General features: G+C 35.3%; 1 protein-coding gene across 1 annotated transcript in view; it reads left to right on the forward strand.

The window, feature by feature from the left end:
- CFAP47 (cilia and flagella associated protein 47) overlaps positions 1–26,631 on the forward strand; it is a 259,171-nt gene that overhangs the window by 33,711 nt on the left and 198,829 nt on the right. The window contains exons 23-32 of the mRNA XM_019008576.1: positions 2,153–2,253; positions 3,346–3,505; positions 8,242–8,434; positions 9,818–10,027; positions 18,724–18,824; positions 20,880–21,008; positions 21,738–21,987; positions 22,771–22,977; positions 25,851–25,944; positions 26,478–26,618. Coding sequence (XP_018864121.1) covers positions 2,153–2,253; positions 3,346–3,505; positions 8,242–8,434; positions 9,818–10,027; positions 18,724–18,824; positions 20,880–21,008; positions 21,738–21,987; positions 22,771–22,977; positions 25,851–25,944; positions 26,478–26,618 — 1,586 coding nt within the window. The remainder of the gene's footprint in view (positions 1–2,152; positions 2,254–3,345; positions 3,506–8,241; positions 8,435–9,817; positions 10,028–18,723; positions 18,825–20,879; positions 21,009–21,737; positions 21,988–22,770; positions 22,978–25,850; positions 25,945–26,477; positions 26,619–26,631) is intronic.

The following is a 26,631-nucleotide window of genomic DNA, read 5'->3' on the forward strand; positions in this document are numbered from 1 at the left end:
TCAAAAAAAAGATCAAAGAAATCTGAGAGACCTTCTTTAGATCCTGTCTATCCTATCTGGAAAGTAAATTCACATTAAAAGATTCTAAAATATATTTAATTGGAGAAAATATAGAATAAAGGTGAATGTACATATGTATATGAGATTATTAGGAAACACATCTCTAAGTAAAAATATGAATCCAAGTCACAAATTTCTAGTGCAGAAGTGATTTAAGTGATATAAAGAAAATGTTTATTTACTTTTTCCTTTCTTTGCAGAATAGATGCAATCACTGAATTTCATGGATAATTGACAATCTTATAAAATTTTTATAGTTTTTATAATAACAATAATATGTATTATTTTAATATAAAATACAGTATTTTTAAAGTTACTATGATAATACAAATTTGTATGTCTGCTGTGTAGAATTTCTTCCAAGTATATGTATCAGTCAGCAAGAAGTAACATAATATAAAAGTGAATATATAATACTTTAACGTCTAAGAAATAGTGGAAAAAATAGTGTGGCGCTTATTAAAATTTGAATATTGAAATTAAATTCTTACTAGGAATCTTAATGGTCTGAGAAGAAGCAGAGAAGCCTTAATAAGTCTTTTGACCACTCAGTATTTCAGATAATCACATGGGTGCAGGCAAATAGCCAGATTATTTTTACTGTTAAAAAAAGAACTTGATGAATTGATTACATTCTGACAATTTAAAATTATGTCTGTTATTAAATAATTTCAGATTATCACATGAAAAGCTACAACTGAGTGAGATGTATCTTGGAAGTTCTAAGTTCTGATTTAACAAATAGGCCTAACTCTCACTGCTGAATGCTTTCTGGCACATTTGTTTTCTGCCTTTAGAATTTTTATTTTCCTGGGATAGTTTTAGTGGTTTAGTGGAGTTCAGACTGAATGGGACAGTGTGGTTGGCACTTAAATCAATATCTTATATTTGCTGTTTATACTTAGGGTTGCTCACCGTGAGAAAAGAATCACCCTACTCTTGGGGTAGTCAGTCCAGTCTTTTAACTTCAGTGTAGTCCATATGTTTTCAATCCATCAGGAATCTGTTCTTTGTTGTTTTTTTTTACACAAAATTTGGAGATGGTTTCAGCACTTGGGAAGGAAAGCAAGTATCTTACTTAAATACTTATAAGAATTTTCTCTGGGATAGTGTTTATCTGTATGTAAGAAAGAACTGAAAGAGAAAAATCTCAAATAAACCAGAACAGAAAACTCAACTGGAAAAGACACAAGTCTAATCTAGACCTGGTACAAAGAAAAAGTTTTTACTATCAATGTAGCTCATGGGAACTGATATATGTTGTAATAATCCAAGTCACAGGTTTTTTGGTTGGGTAGATAATCTCCTTTCCCTGACAGTTTTAGTTGTGCTCCATTCTCCTGTTCCAGGCAGTTTCTGAGAGAGCTGACGACTTTGTGAGCCCAAAACTTAGTGAGTGACATAGTTGTGTGTTGGTGGAAGAGTTCCAGCAGATTCTGTTCTTACTTTGAAACAATATTATGCCTATGATTGAGAAATACAGATAATATTGTTGTTTACAAAATGTGATATGTGTGGTTGGGAAATTCTTTGGGTTTTTTTAGGGGGAAAAGAGAATCAATCAACACTGGGCATGGAGCAGATGTGCAGATTTTATTCAAAGAATCCTGTCTTCTTGCTAGATTAATTTCCAGTGTTGCTTCCAAGCAGTAAGATGAGGCTGTGGAAGCACATACCTCTGTTTTAACAAACTCCCACTTTTGAATTTCATATGTTGTGATGATTTCTTTGTTGCAGCTCTATGAAATAAAGACAAATGCTGTTTATATAAAATCTTCCAAGTCTAATCTAATGGTTACTATCAGAAATGTAAGTGCATTCATCTGCAGAAGGAAGATTGTGTGGCTCTTGTGATATGAAGGAGAGGTCCTATAAGTCTGGTAGATATAAAATTTAAATAACTTTAATGTGACTAAAGAATCATAATAAGACAAAATTAAATTATAGTAATTGTGTATATAGTATGGGAGCAACAAAAAGGGGAGAAATATTTTACCTAAGCATGTACAGTAAAAATGGTTTTATGATGGTACTTTGAGAAAATGTTTGTCAAATGATGCTGACAAACATTTTAAATTGTTTTTTTCAATAGTTACTCAACAAGTATTGGAATTCTCCTCAATGGAATTTAAATTTGAACAACATTCAAGTAACATGTGTTCCAGTACTGCTCGTGGGAGTATGAATTCTCAGGTAATAACGTTGTCATTATTGTCATTGCCATTTTGTTCATTTTTTGATTTTGATAATTTTTTTCCCAAAATTTAAAATTTGTCTTGTACTAACTTTGACAGTATGAAAATGTGGGTACTATGAGAAATTGACCATGAATTGCTTAAGAAATAAATATGAATAGAATAATTGTGAAGATTTTTTGCATCTGCCTATACCAGTAAATGAGACAGTGATGGTGCCAGGGTGCAACTGATTTGTGCCATGATGGACCATACATTGAAACTGCTGTTCCAGTGCTTTGTATGGTGCCGTGCCAACTGACACTCTCACAAAAAATTCCTTGTCATGACTTATGGCTTAATAGGGAAAAAAGGAACTAAAAATAATATTTGCAACACAGGTAATTCATATGAATGCAAAATATACCATAATGTATTTTATTGTTTGTAATTCCTGAGGGCTTTGGTTAGAAATTAGTAAAAATTATTTTTGGCAATGATGGAAACACTTGAAATGCTTTTTCACGTGCATTCAGGAAACAATGATAATACAAAGCCAAGCCATATTCCTAGCTAGGCATGTTTCAAAAGCTGAGAGAGTACCTCTGGGATAAAGGAATTTAATTTTATTTTTTGTTTCCACTGTCATCTTATTGAATTGAAAGAATGGGTTTTGTAAATTGATTCTGAACTTCTTCCATTTTCAACATCTCCACCTGTAAGTCTAGATGTGAGCCATGTGTTTAGTGCTTGCTGTGTGTCTTTTTTTTTTGGGAATAAGTCCTCAATTCTGTTTGGCTGAGCCCTCCCACTGTGATGCTTTGATCTATTTACCTCACTTAAATGAGGTTTTTTCCATTCTGGAAATAAAGTATTCTCTTTGTGAATGTGGTGAGTGACTGGAAAGCATCTGGTCTGTGCAGATAGGCATACTCACCTTTGCACCCCACAGATATAATAAACTGAGCTCTTCACTGCTTTCTAGTGCTGTCTTGCTTTCCCTCTGGTGTGTTTGCACAAAGAATGGTTAGGAGAGAGCAATGTGAAAAGTATCACAGTGTTTGCTGCTTTCCCTCTTTCAACATCACTCCTTTTCTGAAAATATTTACAGAACCTTGTCCTGAAGAATCTCACAAAAGAGACTCTGATTTGGAAATTGAATTTTGATGATGCAGACAAAAATATAGAAGATGGTATTTTCAGATTTAGTCTGGAGCGTGGATGTGTGTATAAAGAAAAAGAAGTCAGTATTACAGTGTCGTTCTGCCCTCGTAAGTGATTTTATGAATTCTTCTATAGATTGGCCATTTGCATAGGTATGCTTAAAGGAGGTTTTATGATGAATCAACACTAGTACTTACTTTGATCAGCTGAAGGTTTTTTTTTGGTTCTGAGAACATAGGACAGCTGCAGGCCTAACAAAAAGCATGGAATCACTGTTTTGAAATTGCATTACTTTAAAAGTCTGCTTTGCACATAGGAAGCATCAGGTTTTTCACACATAAAACATCAAGGACTGGGATAGGTGTATCATTTTCAGTGCTGCTACTTCAGGTGCCTTTAGGTTGACTGACTTAGGTAGTAAAACTTTCCAGGGGTACTTGGAATGCTTTTTAACTTTTCTCTAAACAGGCATAATTTAGATAAGAATATAAATTTCCTGCTTCAGTAAGATATAAAATCACTGGTCTATAGTATTTTTTAGAGTAGACTGATCAGGCAACCTGTCCCTAAGAAAAATATGTAAAGTAGATTTCTAACAAAACTTGGGAGAATAATGTAAGATGGTAATCAACCACATAACTCCAGAAAAGGAATACAACAATAAGATTAAGATTATACTTCTTTCCCAGCCAAGTGCTTGGAATAGACAGTGATATGCAAGATTCACAGATTCATAGTGTGTAACACTGTATTTGAGCTGATAAATCCCACCAACAAATGCAGCTGATGCCCACAGGACCCCATCCTGGGCACAGTTTCAGTTGCAGTTCACTTTTGGGGCTGCAGCATTGTCAAGGGGAAGAAAAGTTGTTGTGCCAGTTGCATCTGATGCAGAGTCAGCAACTGAGCATCACTGTCCTAACAAAAGATGCTGTTATTCTTTATCACATTACTGAAATCTCTAACCTCAATTAAGCACAATTTAATATAAATAAAGACAAATAGAGGACTCTTGCCATGACTCTGTATGATAAATTGAGAAGACTGCATTAAATATTGTTCTGTAAATGTTGCGAATATTCAAGAGCAGTGTTTAATTGCATGTGTTACTTGGAGTTGCTTGTTGCAGACAGTGAAGCAGAGAACAGCAGAAAAATAAAAGCCAGTATTTTGAATTACTGGATAAATTGTATGTGTAAATGCAGATGTATATATACATAAATATGACTGATAAATTACTGTAATTTGAAGTTATCAGTATTTTTGCTGTGTTCCCATATCTTTTGTTTACAGACAAGAATAAATAACTGTAAAGATCAATTACCCTTAATTCAATGTTCTAAGTATTTTCCCATAATTTACAGCCTACTTGTGCTGTACTTTCAGTGCATATCATTATTCTTTCTTGTAAGAGACCATTAGATACATCAAAACCCACACAGGAGACCTAGTTAATGAACATGGGGTGCTAATCACTTTCATAGCCTTGTGCTGCAAAGTTGTAGTATGTGTGGGGGGTGAACAAACCTGAAAATGAATTTTGAGTGTGCATTAGGGTAATTTATTTAAATATGCTGCAGCAGTTATGATAGAGTACAAAATGCTGTAATAAACTGCAATGTTTAATTAAATGAAAGAGCTTATGTTGGTAGTAAAATCATCCTACCTGTTAAAAAAGTATTCTAAAAATAGAGATTTTTCAAGAATTGAAGACTTATTAACATATGATCCTCTTCTGCTGTTTTATGGTACAATACATTAACAGTCTAAAAAATGTTTCACCATATATAATTGTGATATGAAAAAACTTACCTGCAGCAAAGGAAGTTACAGTGAATTTATGTTCTTGGGTTCCCTTACTGGGAGTTCAGAGACACTGGAAGATGTGGTGATTGTGTAATGGGCATGAATGATAACTTTGATACTTTAATTGTGTGGGGTTTTTTTCAAATTATTTTTCTGCAACAACAAGATATTAACTGGATGTGACCTCTAAAAAATTCTGTGAAGTAATTATTTGTTTACTTTTGATTTTTTTTCTTTTTTTTTTGTAGGACCACCTGTAAATTCTAGCTATCTGTGGCTTTTCTGCTTTGAAGTCTGTATTTTGCTGTATGCAAATTTCTCAATGCTTTCTATTAATGTTAAAGGGATAAAAATGTAATAACACCTGAATTATCATGAGATCCAAGGCAGCTAAACTAAAGATGTGCTTTTGGGTGACAAATGCAGGAACTGCATAACCATATAATACCAAGTTAAGAAAGTGAGAAAAGCAGAAGGTGTTTTTCCTTCTCATAAACTCTGAAAATATCTTATAGAGTTAGTACTTCTGGAGAAGAAAAAAATTTTCCCATATAATTATACAGACTTTGTTTAGCCTTTGGCAGATTTAGATTGACTAATTTTTAAGTACCATGAAATATCCCTAAGGAAAATGTTCACATCTGCTGGACTAGAAATTAATGGTGTTATATCAGAATGGTAACAGCAGCCCAGGCTTTGAGAGCAGTCATGAAAGGTGTGAGGAGTGGAATAAATTCATGGCTTCAGCTGTCAGTTCAGGACATAATTCTCATTAATTTCTAAGTAATTTATTTAACATGAAATATCCTGAAAACTCTGGTCCTAGGCATTCTAAACTAATGAACAAATCTTTGTAAATGTCAGAATTCACATTTTTTTTTGTCTTTGTGTCTGTTTAAAATGATCATTATATTGCATTGTCCTGGTGTTTCTGACATTAGCAATAATTTATTGGTTTACATACTATGCTGAATTTTGGTGTCAGTAAATGTGTGGATCCAGACAGACAGAATAATCAGTGATGCAGGATAGGCACTGTCTGTTCTGCTTTTTGGGTGAGCCAGAAATTCTATGGCATTAAAAAATTTGTATGAGAAAAGCTTAACATTGTCTAAATGTGAAACTATGATTAATACAAATATTAATAAAATGTGAGTTAGTGAAAATTGCACATTCTTTGGTACTGACATATCCTCCTCTACTTTTCTTCCTTCATTGTGTTCCACCCCTATGGAACTTACTAGTCAGGCCCTTTCACTTCACCTTGTCATACATATGGATAAAGAGAAGACACCAGAAATATGGTTCAGTTACAGCCCAGCTGTAGGACAGGCTTGTGCATGGGAGGAGCTTGTATAGAACATCCTTTCTTAAAGCTCATAAGAAATACCCTGTTTGGCTCTTCATCCATCTCCATGACTTTTTTCTGATGCTTTCTCTGCTTCATGAAAGGGCAAAATGCCAGAGGAAGTGTTCCTGTTGTATCAGAACGTAGAGGCAGAGTCTTTTTAACCTCCTCAGCAGTATTGTCTCCTACAGCTGATTTGCATTTAACACAGAATTAGTCAGATGTTGTAAAAAGTGCAGCAGATTCCCATTGGAACTGATTTTCAGTTTTCCATTTTCATGTTTGCTGGTTTGAAATGAAGGGATCCACAGGTCATGTTCTGGTGACATAACAGCTTCTGGGCAGCTCTTCTACTGCTGCCTCATTAGGAAATCAGCTGTTGCAGGAAGGGAGAAAGAAAAAGTACTTTGAAGACAATACATTTTCTTCTTTTTGTAGGTAAACAGTGACAGCTCTTTCTCAGGCTGTGAAAGTGATCTGAGATAATCTCAGAAGACCCTGTCATGTGTTTTATTCTGTGGCATGTATGTGTTCATGCAGACACATCAAATGCAAAATTTTTTTTTTTTTGCTATTTTAATTAATAGGGGAGGGTGTTTCCATACTGATCTAATTGAGGTAAATCAAAGGAAAAGGTGTTTTTTCTCAAAAATTCAAAGATTAAACTTCTTGGGCTGTTTTACAACTCATCATTGCAGATTTATTTCTAAATCCAGTTGTTCATTAGTTTGCCCTCAAAATTGCTTATTTTGCTAGCTCTTCAGCAGATGAGAATGACTGAGGGTTGGGTAAATGGCACTGAATGGTTTGGAATATCATTTCCATAGTGTAACAGGTGTGTGAGGAAACACTTTGTTCCCTGTATCAGTGGAAAAAAAAAGTGTTCTTCCATCTTAGAGAGAGCTGCCTTGCAGCACTTGGCAGCCTGAGAAGGAGAACACAAGGAAATCTTTCTCTTTGCTGCTGGCATGTCCAGCTGTGCTGTAGGGAGCTCCTGGAGAGGGATATTTGGTCATCCCTTCCTTTTTTTTTTTTTGTGGACTTGACAATTGTTAAGGTTGCAGTTGGATTTGATAATCCTTAAGATTTTCTCCAACCTAAATGATTCTCTGAGAAGGGTGATGGTCTGAGTGGAGGGTAGAACCTCCTGCTGGATTGTGTGGGGCTACTTGGCCACACTATAGGTTGAATATAAACCTATATCCATCTTTGGAGTGTTGTAATTGCTCTCTTAAAAGGAACCAACTTTTTCTTGTCTTGGCAGTCAGATACTTTCAATAGTTACTCCTTTGTGACATAAGCATTCACTGTGTCTAACAAATTACTGTAATTAGAAGTATGACTGCAATTCTTAAAATTCTGCTGTTGTATTGATATTACTTATAATGGAATATTAATGCAATAAACTCATTTATTGCAGTTACAATTCAGATGTAGAAAAAGTTCTGACAAGTTAAAAAGATGCAAATTTCTGGTTTGCTACAGGCAAGTGTTCTGAGCTTTCTTAATAAATACACTTCTGACACAATATTTATATTATGTTAAACTACATTTTGATAAAGAAAGCTGTACTGTATTTAAAAAAATAATTTAATTACAAACAGAGATTCCAACCCCAAATTTCTTACTGTAGCTCTTTTACATTTTTGTATTTATGGTAATATATGTATTTTTAAACCTTTTCAACAGCTTGTCCTGGGACATACACATCTGAAATATCCATGTATCTAGATGATGATCCATCACAGTACGTGCTAAAATTGTCTGGGACGCTGAGGATGCCAAAAATAGATTTTCATCCCCCCTTTTTAATGCTGATGCCAGTTCCTCTGGGTGTGGAAACTGAAGCAGTGGTCACCATCATTCCACAGGATTTTTTAAGGTAAAAATCTGAAAGTAAATTTATTACAGAAGTCCTGAATAATTCTTTGTTTCATTCACTTCTGAAAAAGTGAATTAGTATTTGTTCATGAAGATTAATATTAATTTTCTGCTCATCAGAACAATCTGTATATTTAATGGAAATTAATGTTGTTGAGTATTCAACAAGCCCATATTTTGTCCTCAAACGTTCCTGTTTCATGAAGTGTCCTCTGATCTCTTCACTCTATGAATTTATATCAGAAATATAAAACTACTATGGATAGCAAAAAATTAAAACTAGAGACTTACTAGGATTTTTGTTGCATTTAGCCAGAGACTAAGATTTGAAACCTTATTTCCATTTTTCACATTGTGATAACATAAAATCTTTCTCTTATTTTATTTTTTCTACTCCACTGGTTTGAGGTTTAGCTGCTTGAACAGTTGGTGGGGTTGCAGTTTTTGGTGGTTTTTTTCCTTCTTTCTATGTGAGGTTTTATTGAAAAGGACAGCAGAAATGTTTTAATCCTGCCACTTGTTACAATAAAAAAATCTACATATTTTTTATTTGTCTGTGAATCACTCAGTTTATCCTGTTAACTGACTTTAAAAGAGAGACTTTTTGTAGTCTTTGTATAATGTAGTATAACCTAGCATAATGTAGTATTACCTAGCATTGTAACTATTCAAATTTTTAAAATGCAACTTTTCTGGTTGTAATTAGTAAAGAGCAGTAATATTTGTTTGCTATGCTTATGTAGGTATCATTTCAATACTAGAATTAGAGCAAAGTTTTCCTTTTGTTGTAAATTAATTAAATTACCTTCAAATTACTATTGTCTTGTCTGAGTTTTGCTGATTTTTCAGGTGATTTGTCTGTTGTCATTAGCTCAGTGGTTGGAACTGAAGGGATTCCACATGGGCCTGGATTGACTGCTGTTCTTATTTCAGAACTGAAACCTAAAACTACATAACTACATACTGAAGCATTTTCAGCATCTCCACAAATTTCCCCTTAATATTTCTATTTTATAACTTGCTTTAACTTATTTGTGCAACAGTGCAATTTAATGAACACTAATGAAAGTTTTACGTTTCAGAAAACTCTTTATGCCTTTTGTAGCACAGTAAAAATTTCTTTTGGGTGTTCACATATTGTGGGTCTGCATGAAATGTTCAGGTACATACAAAGAAAACACACTTGCATCTGAATGATGGAAGAATTTTATTTTTTAAATTAGTTTGATTTGATTTGGACTTTAGAACTAAAGTTATTATTCTGTAAATAAAGTTATTATTCTGTATTCAACTGTGAAAGAGTTTTATGAATATGTGAATTTATGAAATTACTTTATTACTGCAATCCTGTGACCACAAACACCTACTATTTATGTTTACACAGACAATCACGAATTAGAGTTAAACTTCCTGAGCTTGAACTTGCAGATGGTACCAGAACTCTCCCTTTTTCTGTGCAGTTCCCAGAGGGACAAGATATTTTTCTTTCATCAGATGGAACAACTAATGAACTGACTTGCCGTGTCAGCTTCAGTTCATCCAAGCCAATGTCATTTTTGGGGGAAATGCTCTTCATTGACCAGGAAGAAAACAGGTAATGTGTGCTGTTCAAAGTCACCTGGGGGAAGGTTCCAGACTGACTAAGGTGGATATGAGACACAGAACTCACAAGGGTTGGGTAAAGGAGCACAAGAATCCTCTGAAAAAAATGAAAATGGAAGATAGCCATTTTTTTATTTTCTTTCAACTGAATTACAATTCAAAATGAAAAAAATCAGCTTTGATCTCCAAGGTAAAATTCATCTAAGTGTCTGTCTTAACGTCTTGTTTCAAGATCTCATTCGTATCTGCTGGTAACTCATCTCTTGTTCAGCTCTGCCAGGGATGGGATGAGAGAGTGTGTGCAAGAGGAAGAAGATAGGCACTGTTGTGAATAAAGGCATTCCTGTATTTGTTATTTTCACTAAAGTAACTATTTTGAGGGATAAAAAATTCTACCCTGCAGCTTAGAATAATCTTTTTTCTAAACATAAAACTAAACTTTATATTATTTTGTTGCAAGGGTTATGGATCTTTAAGCTATTGTTGCTTGCTGGTTAATATTTTATATTTTTCTTTATAGATTGTCTGCCAAGAATCTATTTCTTGCTAATTTTATTTAATTCTAGGATTTAATTGTTATGTGGAGTGTGATTCCTAAATCTGTATTAAAGCTTGCTGTAATTACAGGAAAAGGATAATGTAAGCTTATGATCAAGTCTGACATGTACCTTCTGAGCAGGCACAATATTTAGTTTTAATAACTTTTTATATGATGAACTAGCAGCTTCTCAGACCTTGTTATAGAGAAATAAAGTTCCTCCTGTGTAATGAAATTTTTTCTGTATTTGCCATTAAAAGGAAATAAAGAATATGATCCTCAATTTAAAGGCAAATGGAATGTATTTTTTAAAAAAAGATAGCAAATAAAAGTCATCTAAGTAACCTTAACAGCCATTCCTGCTCATGAGGGTGAATAAATTCATGCTGTGCAATGTCAGATCATTTTAGAATTGTTGCTAGGTTTTAAAATGTAGAACTAAGGTATTTGTTAAAGGACAGAACTCGTTTGCTAATGTATATGCCAGCTTAATAATGTATATGCCTGACAGGCAGCTGAGTTGTGGGTGGGCTTTAGGAGCAGGTGATAAAAACCTGAGCAAAACTGGATAAAATAACACAGCATCAGAAAGAAAAGAATTATGTGTGTGTCATTGGTCAGCGTGGCAATATTATTCACAATGACTTTCAGATTAAATTACTTTTATCATAACCAGAAAGAGCTCTTTCCTTCACTTAGAAAAGTCTGAGTGAGCACCCAATTCTGTAATCCTAACCATTTCCTTACTCTTCTAATAAAGTCCATGATAATTTATCCAGACTTGAACACATTTATCCAAGTCTGGATAATACTGTTAGTATTATTATGTGCTTTGATATTGCACTCTGCAATAATATGTAGCTGCCATTTCTTGTTCTCTGCATATCTTCCTCTCATTCCTGCCAGCCCCCATGGGAGCCCTGTGCAACGTGTTCAAACTTCAAACCTGATTCAGCTAATTATCTAAGCATTTGAGCAGTTTGTTTCAAACTGTGTATGTAATGAATTTAAACTGCTCTGTTAATTTGAGTCTTTTAGATAGACAAGATTTCAGGGTCTTCTCGATCTTTAATAATAAAACAATGGAACCTATAACCTTTTATAACACCTATAAAAGCTAACTGGTCTTGAAAAAGTTCCTGGACTGTTTAATAGGCCGTGAAATCTCACAGTATCTGTTGCTGAAAATGTATTAATTTGTCAGGTGTTCTCTCTTTAGATTTCCATTTTCAAAGTGATAATATGTACTTTAAAATTATTTTAACTAAACTTTTGAACTTCAACTCCTGTGTTCTGGGATATTATTAAAATAAGCAGGTCAAGATTTTCAGAGGTTGGTAAAATAATTTACAGCTACTTAGAAGAAAAGCCTTCTAAGCAGAGCTAGTTCTAGGCATGTTTCAAAGCAGGGATATTGAAGAGAAAAACACTCCATAGTGGTGACCCAGGCTGGATTTCAGGCATCCACCAAAGCCTTTCTGTCACTCCCCCCTGCAGCAGGAAGGGAGAGAGAAAATGTCATAAAAGGTTCATGAGTTGAGATAAGAATAAAAGATCACTCACCAAGTACCCTCATGAGTTAAACAGACTTGACTGAGAGATATTAATTAAATTTATTACTAAAAAATCAAAGCAAGATAATGAGAACTAAAATACAGCCTTAAAAACACCTTCCCTTCACCCCTCCCTCATTCCTAGCTCTGCTTCTTCCCTCAGCAGTGGAGGGAGACAGGCAATGGGAGTTATGGTCAGTTCATCACGCGTTGTTTCTGCTTCTGCTCAAGGAGAGGAATCCTTCCCCTGCCTCTACCATGGGCTCCCTTTCATGGTAGACAATTCTCCATGAACTTCTTCAGCATGAGTCCATCCCATGGGCAAGAGTCCTCCCCAGACTGCTGCAGTATGTGTCCCTCTTCCACAGGGTCAGTCCCTCAGGCACAGCCTGCTCCAGCCTGGGTCCCCCACAGGGTCACAAGTCCTGCCAGGAAACCTGCTCCAGGGTGGGCTCCTCTCTGCACAGCTCTGCAGCTCCCAGCCAGGACCCTGCTCCAGCACAGGCCTCCCATGGGTTCACAGCCTCCTCTCAGCATCCCCCTGCTCCATTTTGGGTCCCCTCCACAGGCTGCAGGTGGATCTCTGCATCCCTGTGCCCTCCAGGGGCTGCAGGGGAATCTCAGCTCCAGCCCCTGGAGCAGCTCCTGCAGCTCCCTCTGCTCTGGCCTTGGTGTCTGCAGAGCTGCTCCTCTCATGTTCTCATCCTGCTCCTCTCTGCCTGCAATTACATCTGTGCCATATTTTTTTCTTTAATTCTTAAGTATATTACCACATTTCTGGTTGGCCCAGCCTTGGTCAGTGGCACATCTGTTTTGGGGCTGGCTGGTGTTGGCTCTGATGGAGGAGGAGGGGAAGCTTCCAACAGCTTCTCAAAGCCACCCCTGTAGCCCCCCACTACCAAAACCTGGCCATACAACCCCAGAGTATTTTACTTAGGCTCTGTAGTATTTTGCTTTTCTAAATCAAGGGCTAAAAAGCCAGTAGGATTGATTCGTGTAGCGCATACTTAGCCCTAAATAATAATGACTTTCATGCTTTAAAAGAGAGTGAATGTTGGCTAGAGAACAAATATTGTTGGATTTGGCTGCTTTACAGAAAACATTTGAAAGACAACAGGAAATAATTTTTTTATAACAAAGCAAGATTAGATATAACTGTAAAGAAAATTGAAGAGATATGGTTGCCATGCAATGATTTACTGTGTGCACAGATTCCATTAAATAGAACATACAAAAGTGCATTAATGTTCTTTTAATGACTGCTTTAAATGAGAATTTGCATTGAATTTCTAATATTACTTTAAATTTTTATGCTTTCTTTTTGCTCTTTTGACTACAAAGCAGAAGAAATGACCCTTCCTTTCATAGGACTTGATAGGAATTCAGAATTAAAAGTTAACATTAAATCTAACTGTCTTGAGCAAGTATTTAATAAATGGGAGAAATATTTAGCTATGACATATATTTTGCAAAACAAACCCCTCTGTGAGAATGAAATGTTTATGTATTTGTTCTCTGATTATTCTTATGTTTTAATTTGATGATTATACAAAGAGTTTAGCAGAAAAGAAATTTTTCTGCCATCTTGATTGAAATAACACTCAAGTTACTATTTCTAGAAATAAGTAGTAAACAGTCAAAGAAAATGGTGCTCTGGGCAGTAAAAGATATTAAAATCCCCACATGTGGTGTAGATAAGTTGGTGTGTTGTTGATAACAAAAGTGTGCTGAGGTCTTTTCCTCCCATGTTCCACAGTTCTCCCCTCTCCCACTGGGAAGCTATGGAAACTCATGAAATTTCTGAATTTATCCACATTATTCATGGCTGGAACTTCAGGAAAAGAGAATGTCAGGGAATTTAGCCTCTAATAACAATATGATAGAAATGATACACAGTCACCAACCCAATTATGGATTGGTTCCAGTTGTTTTGATAGTCCATCAGATCTCAGTGTCTCACAGGGGAAAACGTTCCCTTTGCTCTTGGGAAACATGCACAAACTATCCAGCTCTTTAATAGTCATTGCTGGCAAATGTCAAATCCGTGTATTCTGCTGGCATGCCTGGGAGAGCAGGAGCTGTCAATTTCTCTCAATATCATTCACATTACTTGAGAAAGCAGGGAGCTGGGAAACATTAGAGTTCTTGATATTTGCATGCTGCTTTGCAGCGTTCATCTGACCTAAGAATATGTTGGCATTTTACCTCAGATAGTTGGGAGTGCTTTTGAAAACAAGGATGGTCCAAACCCATTAATCACTCTGTTCTTTTCTGTGCTTGTGGCTTTCTGCCATTGTGATGGTCCCTGACAGCTGAAGCATCTCTTATTTGGGAATTAACTGCTAATGTGGCTGCTGCTGCTAGAAAAAAATATGGATGCTTTCCCAGCTATAAGTCTTATATGCAGCATGAAATTATGTGTCAGCCACTATTCATTGTTGCATTATGTTGGTTGCTGGGGACGCCTGAGCTCCTGCTACAAAGGACAAGGATCCTTCAGTGTTATCAGGGAACTGCTTATTTGGGAATAGTAATGGCAGAGCTGGCATGGGTCATCTTTTCCTTTCTTACAGTTCCATCATCTCAGGATCTGTTCTTTCAGGGAAGGGAGGAGGGCAGGTCTTTATTGATATTTAAATTGCAACTTCCCAGCATCTAACTTAATCTTTATTCTTAAAGATCTGCAAAATGCAACACTCTTAGGTAATGTTTTCTTTTGCCACTATCAGTTCTCCAAGCAGTTTGTTTCCTAAACTGGCAGTGTGAGTTTCTCTTAAATATTTTTTTTAGTTTACACAATTGATGTTGCTACAGAAATTTGTCAGTTAGATGCTAATGGATTTGGATTATATCTCATTAGAAATTTAGTGATACTCTGCATCTCTTATTGAGTACTATTGAAGAAGGGTTATTTAATTAGGCCTACATATTTAGAACACTTGGGATACACTGATACAAAACAAATCACTTGTTTGCACTTAGGAAACACCTGAAATGCAGATTGAAATGGATGAATATATTTTGATTTGTGTTCTTTTGTCTTTTTACAAATATTAAAATAAACAAATCAATGAAAAAACAAAACAATTACTTTAAGAGAAGTGCAAGAACTTCCTATATAAACTTTGTTTCAGAGTGTTGAATGGTTTCTTTTGTCATCACAGTTGGAGCTTTACATTTGGTGATCAGCAGGTTTCAAATGTGGGTAAACACAGTATATTTCATGACCATTCTCCTGTTCTGTGCTCTTTGGAAATATGCATTAGGGAATAAATTAGGAATAGCAGTGGCAATCATGGTTCACATACATAACTTTTTTTTTTTTTACTAGCTTTAGTAAGCATTATGAAACCAAATACACTGAATAATTTAACGTATTTAGTGACTTCACATTTACTAGCAATATAGGTACCTTTTACTCCAATAAAATAATACAGACATTTCTATTATTTAATTAAATTCTGCTGAAAATACAAAATAAATATGTTGTACAAGACTTCTAGTTTTGTATCATAATTTCATTAATGATGTTAGTCAAGGTCAGTGGCACAAGATGCTTTACATGTACAGAATTCACATGTCTTTGTAATGTCTCTTCTGTATTTGTATGCTAGTGTGCATGCTTTTCTGTCTGGTGCCCTCTGACTCAGTTCCTCAAAGGCATATGATAAATATTTAGCTCCTAGCACCTTTGCTTTTCTGCCATGTGAATGGAGTGGCATTATTTGAATCTCAGATGAAATGTTTAGGTACAGACTCATTCCTGAATTTTATTTCAAATAGCACTTCTGGGAAAATCATGTAATAAAGTACTTACTGATGATATGTGCACAGGTGGCCAATAAGTGAATTGATATTTATTATCACAGAATGCCTGAGATTGAAAGACCCTCCAGAGATCATCTTGTCCCTTCTTCAAAGAATCAACTCTGTTGCCCAGTTGATTTTTTTAGTATCTTCAAGGATAAGACTCCATGACCTTCTCTGGGCAGACTTTTCCAGTTTAGTCATTCTCATGATTTTGGTTTTGGTTTGGTTTTTTTTTCTCTTAGGATGAGACAGAATTTCCTGTATTTCAGTTTGTACTCTGCCTTTTGTGGTGTCACTGAGCATCACTGAGAAGAGTCTTCTTCTTCCTTACTCCCCCCATCAGATATTTGTGCACATAGCCAAGATGCCCCTGAGCCTTGTTTTCTCACAGCTGAACACTCAAACCTCTCAGTTTCATCCCACACAGCAGCTTCTTCAGTCCCTTCTACATCCTTCAGTCCTGACCTCCACCATCTCGTGCTCACTGCAGCCACTGTCATGGAGGTTAAATCCTTTTGATCAATAGCAGCTGCAGAATCAGTTGTTGACTTGCAGGATCCATCCCCTCCTCCTCAATATGTGCATTGTGTTTGTTTGCCTGGGTGTGTTCGTGTCTCTTGTTGCCACAGCAGGCAGCAAGGCACATCCATGGGAAGGGAGGAGCTTTGCTTTCAGCAGCACCACAAGCTCTGAGGGGTTTCTTTGTACACACATGTTCTCTTGTGGGACTGTTCTTTATATTCTACATTGCACAGTTGCTTCCTTTGCTCTGAGTAGTTCCACTCCTGGAACTTGTGTAAGTGGTTCAGATGTACTGCTGTTCTCAAGCACTGTGCAAATCATTACATTACTGTGCAAATCAGAGTGTGAATGAAGATTTCTCCAAATCCCTAAAAATCCCTAAACTGGTATTTAGGATGGGAATGGCTGAGGTGCTCACCTCAAACTGAAAAATCAGCAATTTGGCTGAGTCTGATAATACAGACATCTGAGTTACTTCCATGTAACTTGAGAGCTGTCTTTCATTAACCTCCATACAGCTTTCTTCCCCTTCTGCCCCTCACTCAGTTTTCTGAAATTCATTTGTGTGCTTGCAGAGTATTGAGAGTTGTCATTTAATCACAACAAAATTACGAGTTGGAAGTTGCAAAGCTTTCTGTGTTGTAGTTACTGATTCTGTGTGTTTTTAAATGGCTTGGTAAAGGTAGAACAAGCAAGCCCTGACAGTTGTTTGGAACAGGTACAAATATACAAATACACATTTTGTGCACAGAGATAGGTGTAGATGTAGCTCTCCCAGCCCTCTGTCCTGCTGATGCCCTGCTGCTGAGATTTTTGCTGAATGAAAGCAGAAGGAATGACGTCTGCTACAAGAGATATGCTGCAAGGCACAAGTGGCCAGAGCCCTTGCTTCACCCCCAGCCAAGTTCCAGTAGGATTAACATTTCCTAAGAGCAAACCAAAGCATTGCAGAGCTGGATTATTTACTGAAATGACTGTTAGCTGTCAAATTTGAATCCCAATGGGAATATTTACCTGTAAGAAAGTTGGCTATGGGTTTTGTTGGAACCTTTCTCTATTTATTAATGTTGTCCTGAAAGCAATATCCAGGAATGTTGTGTTTGGAGAGTGCAGTATGAAAGAGGAAACAAAACTACTTTCTGGTACTTTTAAACATTTCTGTTTTCCTTGATTATGATATTCCACAAAAAAACCCCGAAACCCAGTAAAATCTAATTATGTCATATTATAAATAAATTAATCTGAGAGGTCTTGTGCTATCTTTTAATATTAATCTAAATTTGACACAAATAGAAATTTTTCTTAGGTTGTTCTGAGGAAATAGAAAATGTATTCATTTATTCTGTGCAAAATATATTTTTAATATGCATAATTTTCAATATATCAAAGCAAGATGGATATCAGCATGCTGTTTGAATTATTAAAATGCATTTTTCTTTTTACTTTTGACAGTTTAGTCAAAACAATTAATTAAAATTAATGTTAGTTCATAAGTAAATGAGGACTACAAACCCAGCTATTTAATAACATAGGACTAAGCTCAGCTTAATTACCTGTCAGTTGCAATGGGCTACAAACATAAATACAGATGGCTCCCATGGTTGCATTGATGGCAATAATTTGCTTGTTGACTACACTCTGAGAGACTGCGGTAAAATACAAAAAGAGGGTTAAAAGGTGGATTGCTGCACATCAATAAAGTTGCTGCAGGTGGAACAGACACTCTAGTGAACATCAGAGCATGGACATCAATTTCTATTATATTCCAGCAACTGCAATCAATATCTTACTGTTTTTAAATTGAATCTATTTATTTTTAAATATTTATTTTGACATTTCTGTAAAGTCTTATAGAATAAATGCTACATCAAAATAAAGTTGCTTTTCAAGAAAACTTCCCTTGTCAAAAGTTGTAGGACATACTATTTAGCAAGTTAGCAGGCATCTTTAGGAGACTTATTCATGTCAGTTGTAATTTTAGGAGTTTTTTTCTTTTTAGGAATACAGAGTTAATTTATTTCATTAAATCTCTGCTGACTCTTTCAAGCTGTTGATACACCCATGCTCATAGTAAAAGAAGAAGTGGAAATACTAAAACTTCAGCATTTTGAAAGATGCAGCCCCACCTGTGTGATTTGTTCAACCGCTAGAGAAAAAGGAAGGAGTTCTGATACCTTCACTCTGTCCTTTGTTCTTGTGCTGAAAAGTGTCTTGATTACCACTGGTAAATAGAAAATGGTAACTTCTGTATTTTGTTTTCAACAGGTTTCCATTTCGGGTTGCTGGAACAGCAGACAATTGTCTTCTTACCTTATACCCATACTTGGCATTGCACTGCTCTGATCAAAAAATTATCTGGAGAAGCAGTAAGCAGTAAACAGTACCTCTGAAATTATATTATATCCATTAATATTATCAGTGTTTTCAGGGTGACAACAGGAATCAATCATCAAAATGCATTTTACCCTCATTTATTGCAGGGGGATACTGCAATTAAACTTCTAAAGCTATTTGATATATTCAGTTTTCTTGCTGAAAATGAGGACAAGTTATATAAATTATTAGATAATATTTATTGAAAAATATTGAACAAACCAAAATATTACAGAATGTTTTGTGAAATGTTCTAAATATGAATAAGGAAAACAGTCCAAACATTAGAGAAGAAGTTAACTTAATTTGAATTGTATTGATAGGCAGTGATCGTACGTTTTGAAGAAAGCAAAAGAGAAACCACATGATGTAATTTTAAAATTTCATCATTATTTGCATCATTATTTGCCCGTTTTCAGGGAATATTTTTCAGGGTTTTTAAACTCCTTTCCTTGAAGGGAGAAGGGCACAGCTATCTTTTAAGGCCTAATAAAAACCTGTGGTCAGAGACCAGAAATATTTTTATCAGCATTATGTCTCCCTGCTTGCCTCCCTCTGTCTGCCTCTGTCTTTAAATCTCTGTCTGTGTCCCCCTCCTGAACCCATCTCTGCTGCCTCAGTGATCTGTAATCTCTGTGTGTGGCTGTGCTTTTGGGAAGAGATTGGGATCATTGTATAATTCAGGTTGGAAGAGATCCCTGGGGGCCATCGAGTCCAGCCTGCTTAAAGCAGCTTCAGTGTGGGGCAAAAGATTATGTTTTTTTATAGCTGTATGTGTGATCTGATGTGTTTTGATGACACAGAGAAGTTTTTCAGATAAGTAAGTAAGTCCTTAGATCTGAGACAGATTTAGCCTCAAAGACTGAATTGTAAGACTGCATTAACCTAAAGCAAGTGTGTCACTCAGAGTATTTAAGAGAAAAGATAATTGATACTTGGGAAATTGAGAAAGGGATTAGCAAAAAGACAGGTAATGTTTTGGTCTTTCTCAAAGAAATGGAAGAAGATTGGTAAAGGTACCATATCATTCAGGGATCATAGCACAATTAAATGAAGAAGGAAGGGGAAAGAAGCATTATCTCCTATTAATGTGTAATTTTTTTTTGTTTATTTTCTATATTTTTTGTGATCAATAGACCATTTTTGCAATCCACTGAGATTTAAGCCAAAAATGGAGTGATGGTTTTATCATAAAGGATCTCCCATTAATAATGGGGTATTTGTCCTGCATTGATTACTTATTGGTTTGTTCACACATCAGTTTGTGTCAGTTTTGAAGCAAGTCATTACTGCTAAATTCTTTGAGTCTTTTTTATATGATTTTGTGAAGACTGTGTTGGTGTGGAATGGTGTTTAATGTGAGCAAACCATATCTGTACAACACAGTGTCTTTGGAAGGTATGCAGGAAGGCTTTGCCTTCACTAACACACCATGCTCTTATTTCATACAAATGATAAAAATAACAGTGCCAGCAATCAAAAGTTTAAAGATAATCATAGAGACTTCTTCCTTCTCTTAGTGGTGTGTTTCCTTTTCTGGAAACTACCTTTGGTGCCCCTTTTATTTTGGACTGACAAAAGATGGGCATCTAATCCTATATTAGGCAAACATGAGAATGTCAGAACCACTGATGGATTGATAAAATTTACTTCTGAGTTTGGTTTGTAAAATACATGTTGAGTCTGAAGGAGCTTGATAATGATGTACTGAGACTCATTACACAGCTGTGAACAAGAAGTCCTTAAGAATATTTTGTTCATGTCACAGAATTCTTGAACTAGCATTGTTCTGATAGGTGCTTGTCAGCAAATATGAAGATGCATCCTATAAAATACACAGTTAATGGGGAAAAGAAAAACAAACCTTGAAATTTTTTCTGGACCCCAGTCTAATGACCAAATAAGATTTTTATGAGTCAGATAGGAACTGTTACTTGATTAATTGAAGCATGAAGTAGAAAAATACAGAAATAGATATTAATTTATAATTAAAGTGCAGACAGTAAAATGTGTTTTCTCAACTGCATCTTGAATCTTTTTTTTTACAGACAATCAGGACTTCAACACTGGAGAAATTGTTTTACAGCCATGTTTTACACCACGATCATCATCACATAGTTATTCCACAAGTTCTTTGGGTGTAGCTAGTGACTCAATCTATGAAGATTCTTCATCAGGTATAGTGCAGCACATAAAATCAATGATCTTATAAAGAATGAGCCTCTTTCTCCACATTGTATTGTTTTTCTTCTTAAATCCCAGTAAGATTTTTTTTTATTCACAAAGGTATCAATTAAATTTATCTTTACATAATTTAATGAAAATGCAACAGTGACAGACTTCTAGGATGGAGTCTCCTAAGTTATTTGTGCTATAAGGAAAATTATTGTTTGTTTCCTTAGTTACCTTTTTGTGCAATGATATTGTTGATGTTAACAACTAATAGTTGTTAAAATATTTATGTTATGAACAGATCAGAATTTAGGAAGGAGAAAGCCTAACAGAGGGGAGAAAAGTCGAAGGGCTTATAGATATAGTGAGAGTTATACCTGTACAATAATTCTAAAAGTGAACTTGCAGTGACTGACAGGCAAAGCTGTGTCTGTTGGAACTGTGTGTGAGACTGATCCTTTTTAGATTCTGGATGTAGTTTTGCAAGCCATTCCTGAATTTATTTTTTGCTGGTTGGGTAATGCTTTTTTCTGAAAGTTAAATTAGATTTCAATATATCATTTGTTCTATTATTAAGACATGTATATGTAATTTAAATAGTTTTTTCCTAAAATAAGTTGATCATTTGTTGTCTGGCAGTTTCTTGTACTTTGTTTGTTGAATATTTTGGCACTAGACAAAAATGGGGAAATAAGAAATCTTTCTGGGTGTTTTATTTTGTGTGTATCATTCAGAGAGTACCACTTGTGAAAGTGAAAGCAATGAACAAGAGAGTGACGAGAGCGAAGAAATAAGAGAAGAGAGTGAAAGTGACAGTCAGGGTGATGGGAGAGGAAATAAACGTGAATTATCATTTTTTCCTGATGAAGATAAGGAGGAGTACACCTTCTTTCAAAAGACCCTAAAAGCTGTGAAGAGTTGGTTCACACTGTTTGGCTGGTCTAAGGGACAAAATCCCATTTCAGTACCTCACTCACTGAGACGGTAATTCATGCCTGCTTCAAGCTAACTCCTGTCTGTCTCATAACAGGGTAACAGATGTTTGGATATGTGCTTTGGATATGATCTAAGGAATATAAACACACTCTAATGCAGTTTTCCATCAAAACTGTAGCTTCTGTATGGTGCTTATATGAAAATGTCATCCAGGTGTTAGTTTTTATTTTCTAAAATATATTTTCAACTGTGATACCATGTATCATAATGTAGTGTATGTTAAATGTGCAGTTCAAACTATATGTCACCTTCTTAACTGAAATTGATTCTCCTCTGAGAGTCAAAACTTTTCTAGCCTTTGTCCCTTCTTTGGTGGCATAAGTAAGTGCTTTAACAATATGTATTTTTCCCCCACATAATCTAAAGATCAAGAAACAGATGAGAAAGAATATTTTATAATTAAGAGTCTTACAAGAACCCTGGAAATTTATCAGCGGTGGTGGCCTCACTTATTTGATCTTTTCTGTCTTGGTACTAAATAGTGAAGAAGCCACTCTCCTGGGAAATAAATCATGTAGACATTTATAAACATGATAAAAATCCAAGTTATGTTTGGCAGAAAGCTTTTAATTATGAAGGAATAAATATTCCATGCAGTTCAAAATTCTTAGTTTATTATGAATGTTCTGTAAAGATAGAAGTGCTGCACTTTTCAACCTTCCTTGCTGCTGTTTTTAATTCATGGTTTGTTAAATTAGCCTTGTGATACATGTAATTGTAGCTCATTTTGTGCATTTAGAAGAATAATATCAAAGGCTTTTTCTCTTCTAGTGATGTGTGTATAGTCCAGCTAACCGTTGCACAAGAAAAGAATTTTAAACGAAAGGTTGACAAATATAAGGGATTTTATGAGATGATATTGCATCTGAATGGACAACCAATACCAGGCATTGCAGCTAGCCAGTCATTGCCCCCTGATCCAGTAGAAAGAATGTTCCAACTCCACTGGCAGCATTCTGAATTGCTTTCCTTCCTTAAGTAAGTACAAGTATCATCTGATGTCCATGAGTGCGTATTTTCTTTCCAGTTTTATAATTAGCATATTTCAAGCCTAGTTCTATCTGGAAAAACAGAGGGTTTAGGGTTTCCTTTATTCTTTTTGTGAGAAGAGATGTATGTATTATAACCTTTATTTTTTCCAAGGTTATCTGCAGTTTACACTAATAAAAGTGTCCTTTGGTAGGGTTATATCCAGCAGAGGAATTCCATAGGAACTCCGCTTCTTTAACTGCAAAAGATGACTCCTAAACTTTCTTCTTAGACAGACTCAGTAGACAGATCAAGTTTTTCATTCATGATCTCACCATTCCACTGATGCTCTTGGTGGAGCCTGGTGACTCTTATGTGCAGTCTTCCCACTGAGATTTTCCAGGAATCTAGGAATCTTGAAACTAGCATAAATGATGTTTGTTGAATACTTTAAAATGATGAATTTTGGGGTAAGTGGATCCTAACCCTTTTTGCTAAAAATAACAGCAGTTGGAAAGAACTACTTAAGTGTTTCTAATGTGCTTCTTGGGATTTTTTTAAAGCTCTTTAACAGCTAAATTTTTATAAAAGTCCTCAGTTTTACTGAGCTTTGGCTGTTAAGTCATGCATGTATTGAGAGCAGAATTGAAGCAGCAGCCAGTTGGTCAAGGCTAAGTCCAGTGCTTCTGTATACAGATGTTTTGATGACTGATGGATGTTGAGGTCAAATGATCAGACATGGAGTAGTAATCCATACCAATCTTGAAAAAACACCACAGGTTTTCATAGAACAGCATTTCTAGCTGGACTCCTTTGCTTATATGTATTTTGATGATCTTGGAAGTCTTTTCCAATCTGAACTCTTCTATAATTAATTTGATGCTCATTCTGTGCTTGACATTACCACATCCTGTTTGTTTTCTGCCTCTCCTAGTTTGTGTTTCTGTAAGATTTCTTTGTGGCCCCTCATTTATGGATCTACTTTTCCTACTTATACATTTTAGGATCATCTAGAATATTTGTATTTTCTCACAGGTGTTTATAGATCAGGGTATAATAATGTCTGATATCTGCACTGCTGGCATGACAGTGTAATGATGGGAAGACATCTGTATCCAGCTGAGATATGAGTGATCTATCTGTGATCTGCTATCCCTGCATGCTCACTGTGATTTGTGCTGTGGAAAGTCAGTAGATAGTTCTTAGCTTTCTTACACCAGCCACTACTTTCTGGTCAGGATGGTTCAAATAAAGCATAATTTATATCTCAAATAGTCCACTTGTCAAAGCAGGTGAATGGTGCTTAGTGTTTCAAGCAACATTCCAAATACCAGTTTTATTGTCCTCCAGTCAAAAGGTTTCCTTGGCATTACCACAGCAGTAAAGGAAACACTTGGATATCTTACAGTACCACCAGGTTGTTGCAAGACCTATATTTTGGGGAAAAATGTCTTAATATTGAAAATACTGATCTTGGACAACTGGCTTCATGTTAATATTAACCTGAATGAAGGGGAGTTTTGTTAAGACAGTGTTCTGTCGTAGTAAAATGCAGCCAATTACAAGAACATTCAGTTATACAGAACTTTGCTATGATGACATGTAACCTTGTTACATACTTGGAGTGAAAATTACAGATTACACTTATTCCCGTGTATTTGCCAAGTAAAAACATCAAAAGAAATATAGGATACCTGAAAAGATTAATACTGTATAGTTTTCTTCTTTTTCATTTGGGAGGAGCTGAAGTTCAAAAGGAATTTAATAGAACAGTTTATGGGTTAGTGGAAAATGGGAATTTCAGACATGGTGAGTTTTAGAACCAGACTTCTAATTTGGTGCTGTTTTTGTGTCCCTGGTTAAAATATTTTTGTTTTAAAAAATATTTTAGATAATTGTATAAAACATGAAATTTCAATAATTTGAAAAGATAAAGAATAATTTTCCAAGTAAAATATGGAAACTGAAATTTTACTCTTACTAGAAAAATAATTCTGAGAGAAGAGTAATAACTTGTCATGATCCTAATTGCAAACTCTGATATTTGACTTCTAGTATAAAAATTAAATTAATTTTGAACTGTATGGTCCTGAAAAGTATGATCATTTAATTTGAATAGAAGGCTGGTTACATAAGAAGAAATGCTAGTTTAATTTTATTCCCATTAATGATTTTAAAAACTCAAGAGAAAAATTTAAGTCTAGATATGCTATGATAATCTTCCTGTCCTAAATCAGGAAGATTTCTGTTTTCCTGAGAAAAATAAGCTTCAAAATGCTAGATTGTTTTCCTTTTAAGCACATTTGTTTAAACTATGTAATTTGAGATAAAGAATAGCCTTTCTTCACTTGGAAAATAACTTTTTTGGTATTCAGTTAAATGAGGTTGCCTTTTGTTAGAGCAATTACTTTTCTTGTTGCATTTATAAGTAACTTGAGAATAGATATCCATTGAGAGTTTTGAAATACCTTTGCTTACACCCATTTGACTTCCTGTATCATTTGTAAATATGAAACTGCAGATAGAAGCATCAAGTTTTAATTCTGCTGATGTTATCAACACTGGTCATTTGGCTTTCACATGGAAATGGCTATTATTTGTTTTCACGTTTTGTGTTATAATAAATCCTTCATGGAGGAACAATGCTCATAAAGAAGCCAATTTGAGAGTTGTATGTTCTTTTAGTGTGTAGTTGTAGCCATAGGAATTGAACATGAATTACTATCCATGAAGCTTATCTAAGCAATTAATGGAGGTGGATCACTAGTCCAGAGGCTATTCAGGTAGAGAAGATTGCACAAAGGTTGAACAACTTGAAAAAATCTGATTTCTCTTAAAAATAATTATCATTCCTATTTACTTTTCCTGCTTTGTGATTTCAGAAGCCAAGGAGCATATCTTTCTCATGTTATGCCAGAATTTCTGCTTTCACCTGAAGATTATGAGATATGGACAGAAGTGAATACTGGACTGAGGGTAGGTAGGTTTGGTGTTTCTTCTCTTTTAAACAAAGCCCATGTGCTTAGTTTCAGTCTTTTGAATACTAGTGGAAGTTCTTGGTGAACCATGAGTGTACTTACTGTGGTGACTGTTTTGGATCGCATAAATCTAAGCACATGTCTAAGACTAAGAAGGAATTTAAGTTGACTCCCACATTTATGTTGGTATCCCTCTTTTTTTTTCCAATTCCTTCTGATACTGTTGATACCTGATATTAATGTCCCAACAGGTGTGTTTTAAAGTAGAGATCAGATTATCATACAGATTTTACCGTTTTTAAGTATTTTGTGTGTTTTCCCTGTTTCCTGATTTCTGCTTTCAACTTTTGTCAGTTCTTTATTATGGTTCTTACTCCTGAACTGAAAATGGTTTTAATGTTGGTCACTATTGCACTATAGTAGATATTATCACTCATTTATGCCATTGATTCATTATTGTCCTCTTGTGAATTTCCTATCCAAACTGATGAAATGAATATTGAAAAGAAGTTCCCATCCTTTTATCTGTAGTGTTTTACACCTGAAGTGAAGAGAGGAAGCATGAGGAGCTCAGGCAAATTAAGTGGCAGGCCTATTTTCGTTCTGGAGGACAGAACGTTTGAGACAATGAGCAAACGAGCTTGGACAGATGTGCTGCTGCAGATATACAAGGTAAATCACAGAA

The sequence above is a fragment of the Parus major genome, chromosome 1 (genome assembly GCF_001522545.3).
Source record: "Parus major isolate Abel chromosome 1, Parus_major1.1, whole genome shotgun sequence".
Taxonomy (NCBI): domain Eukaryota; kingdom Metazoa; phylum Chordata; class Aves; order Passeriformes; family Paridae; genus Parus; species Parus major.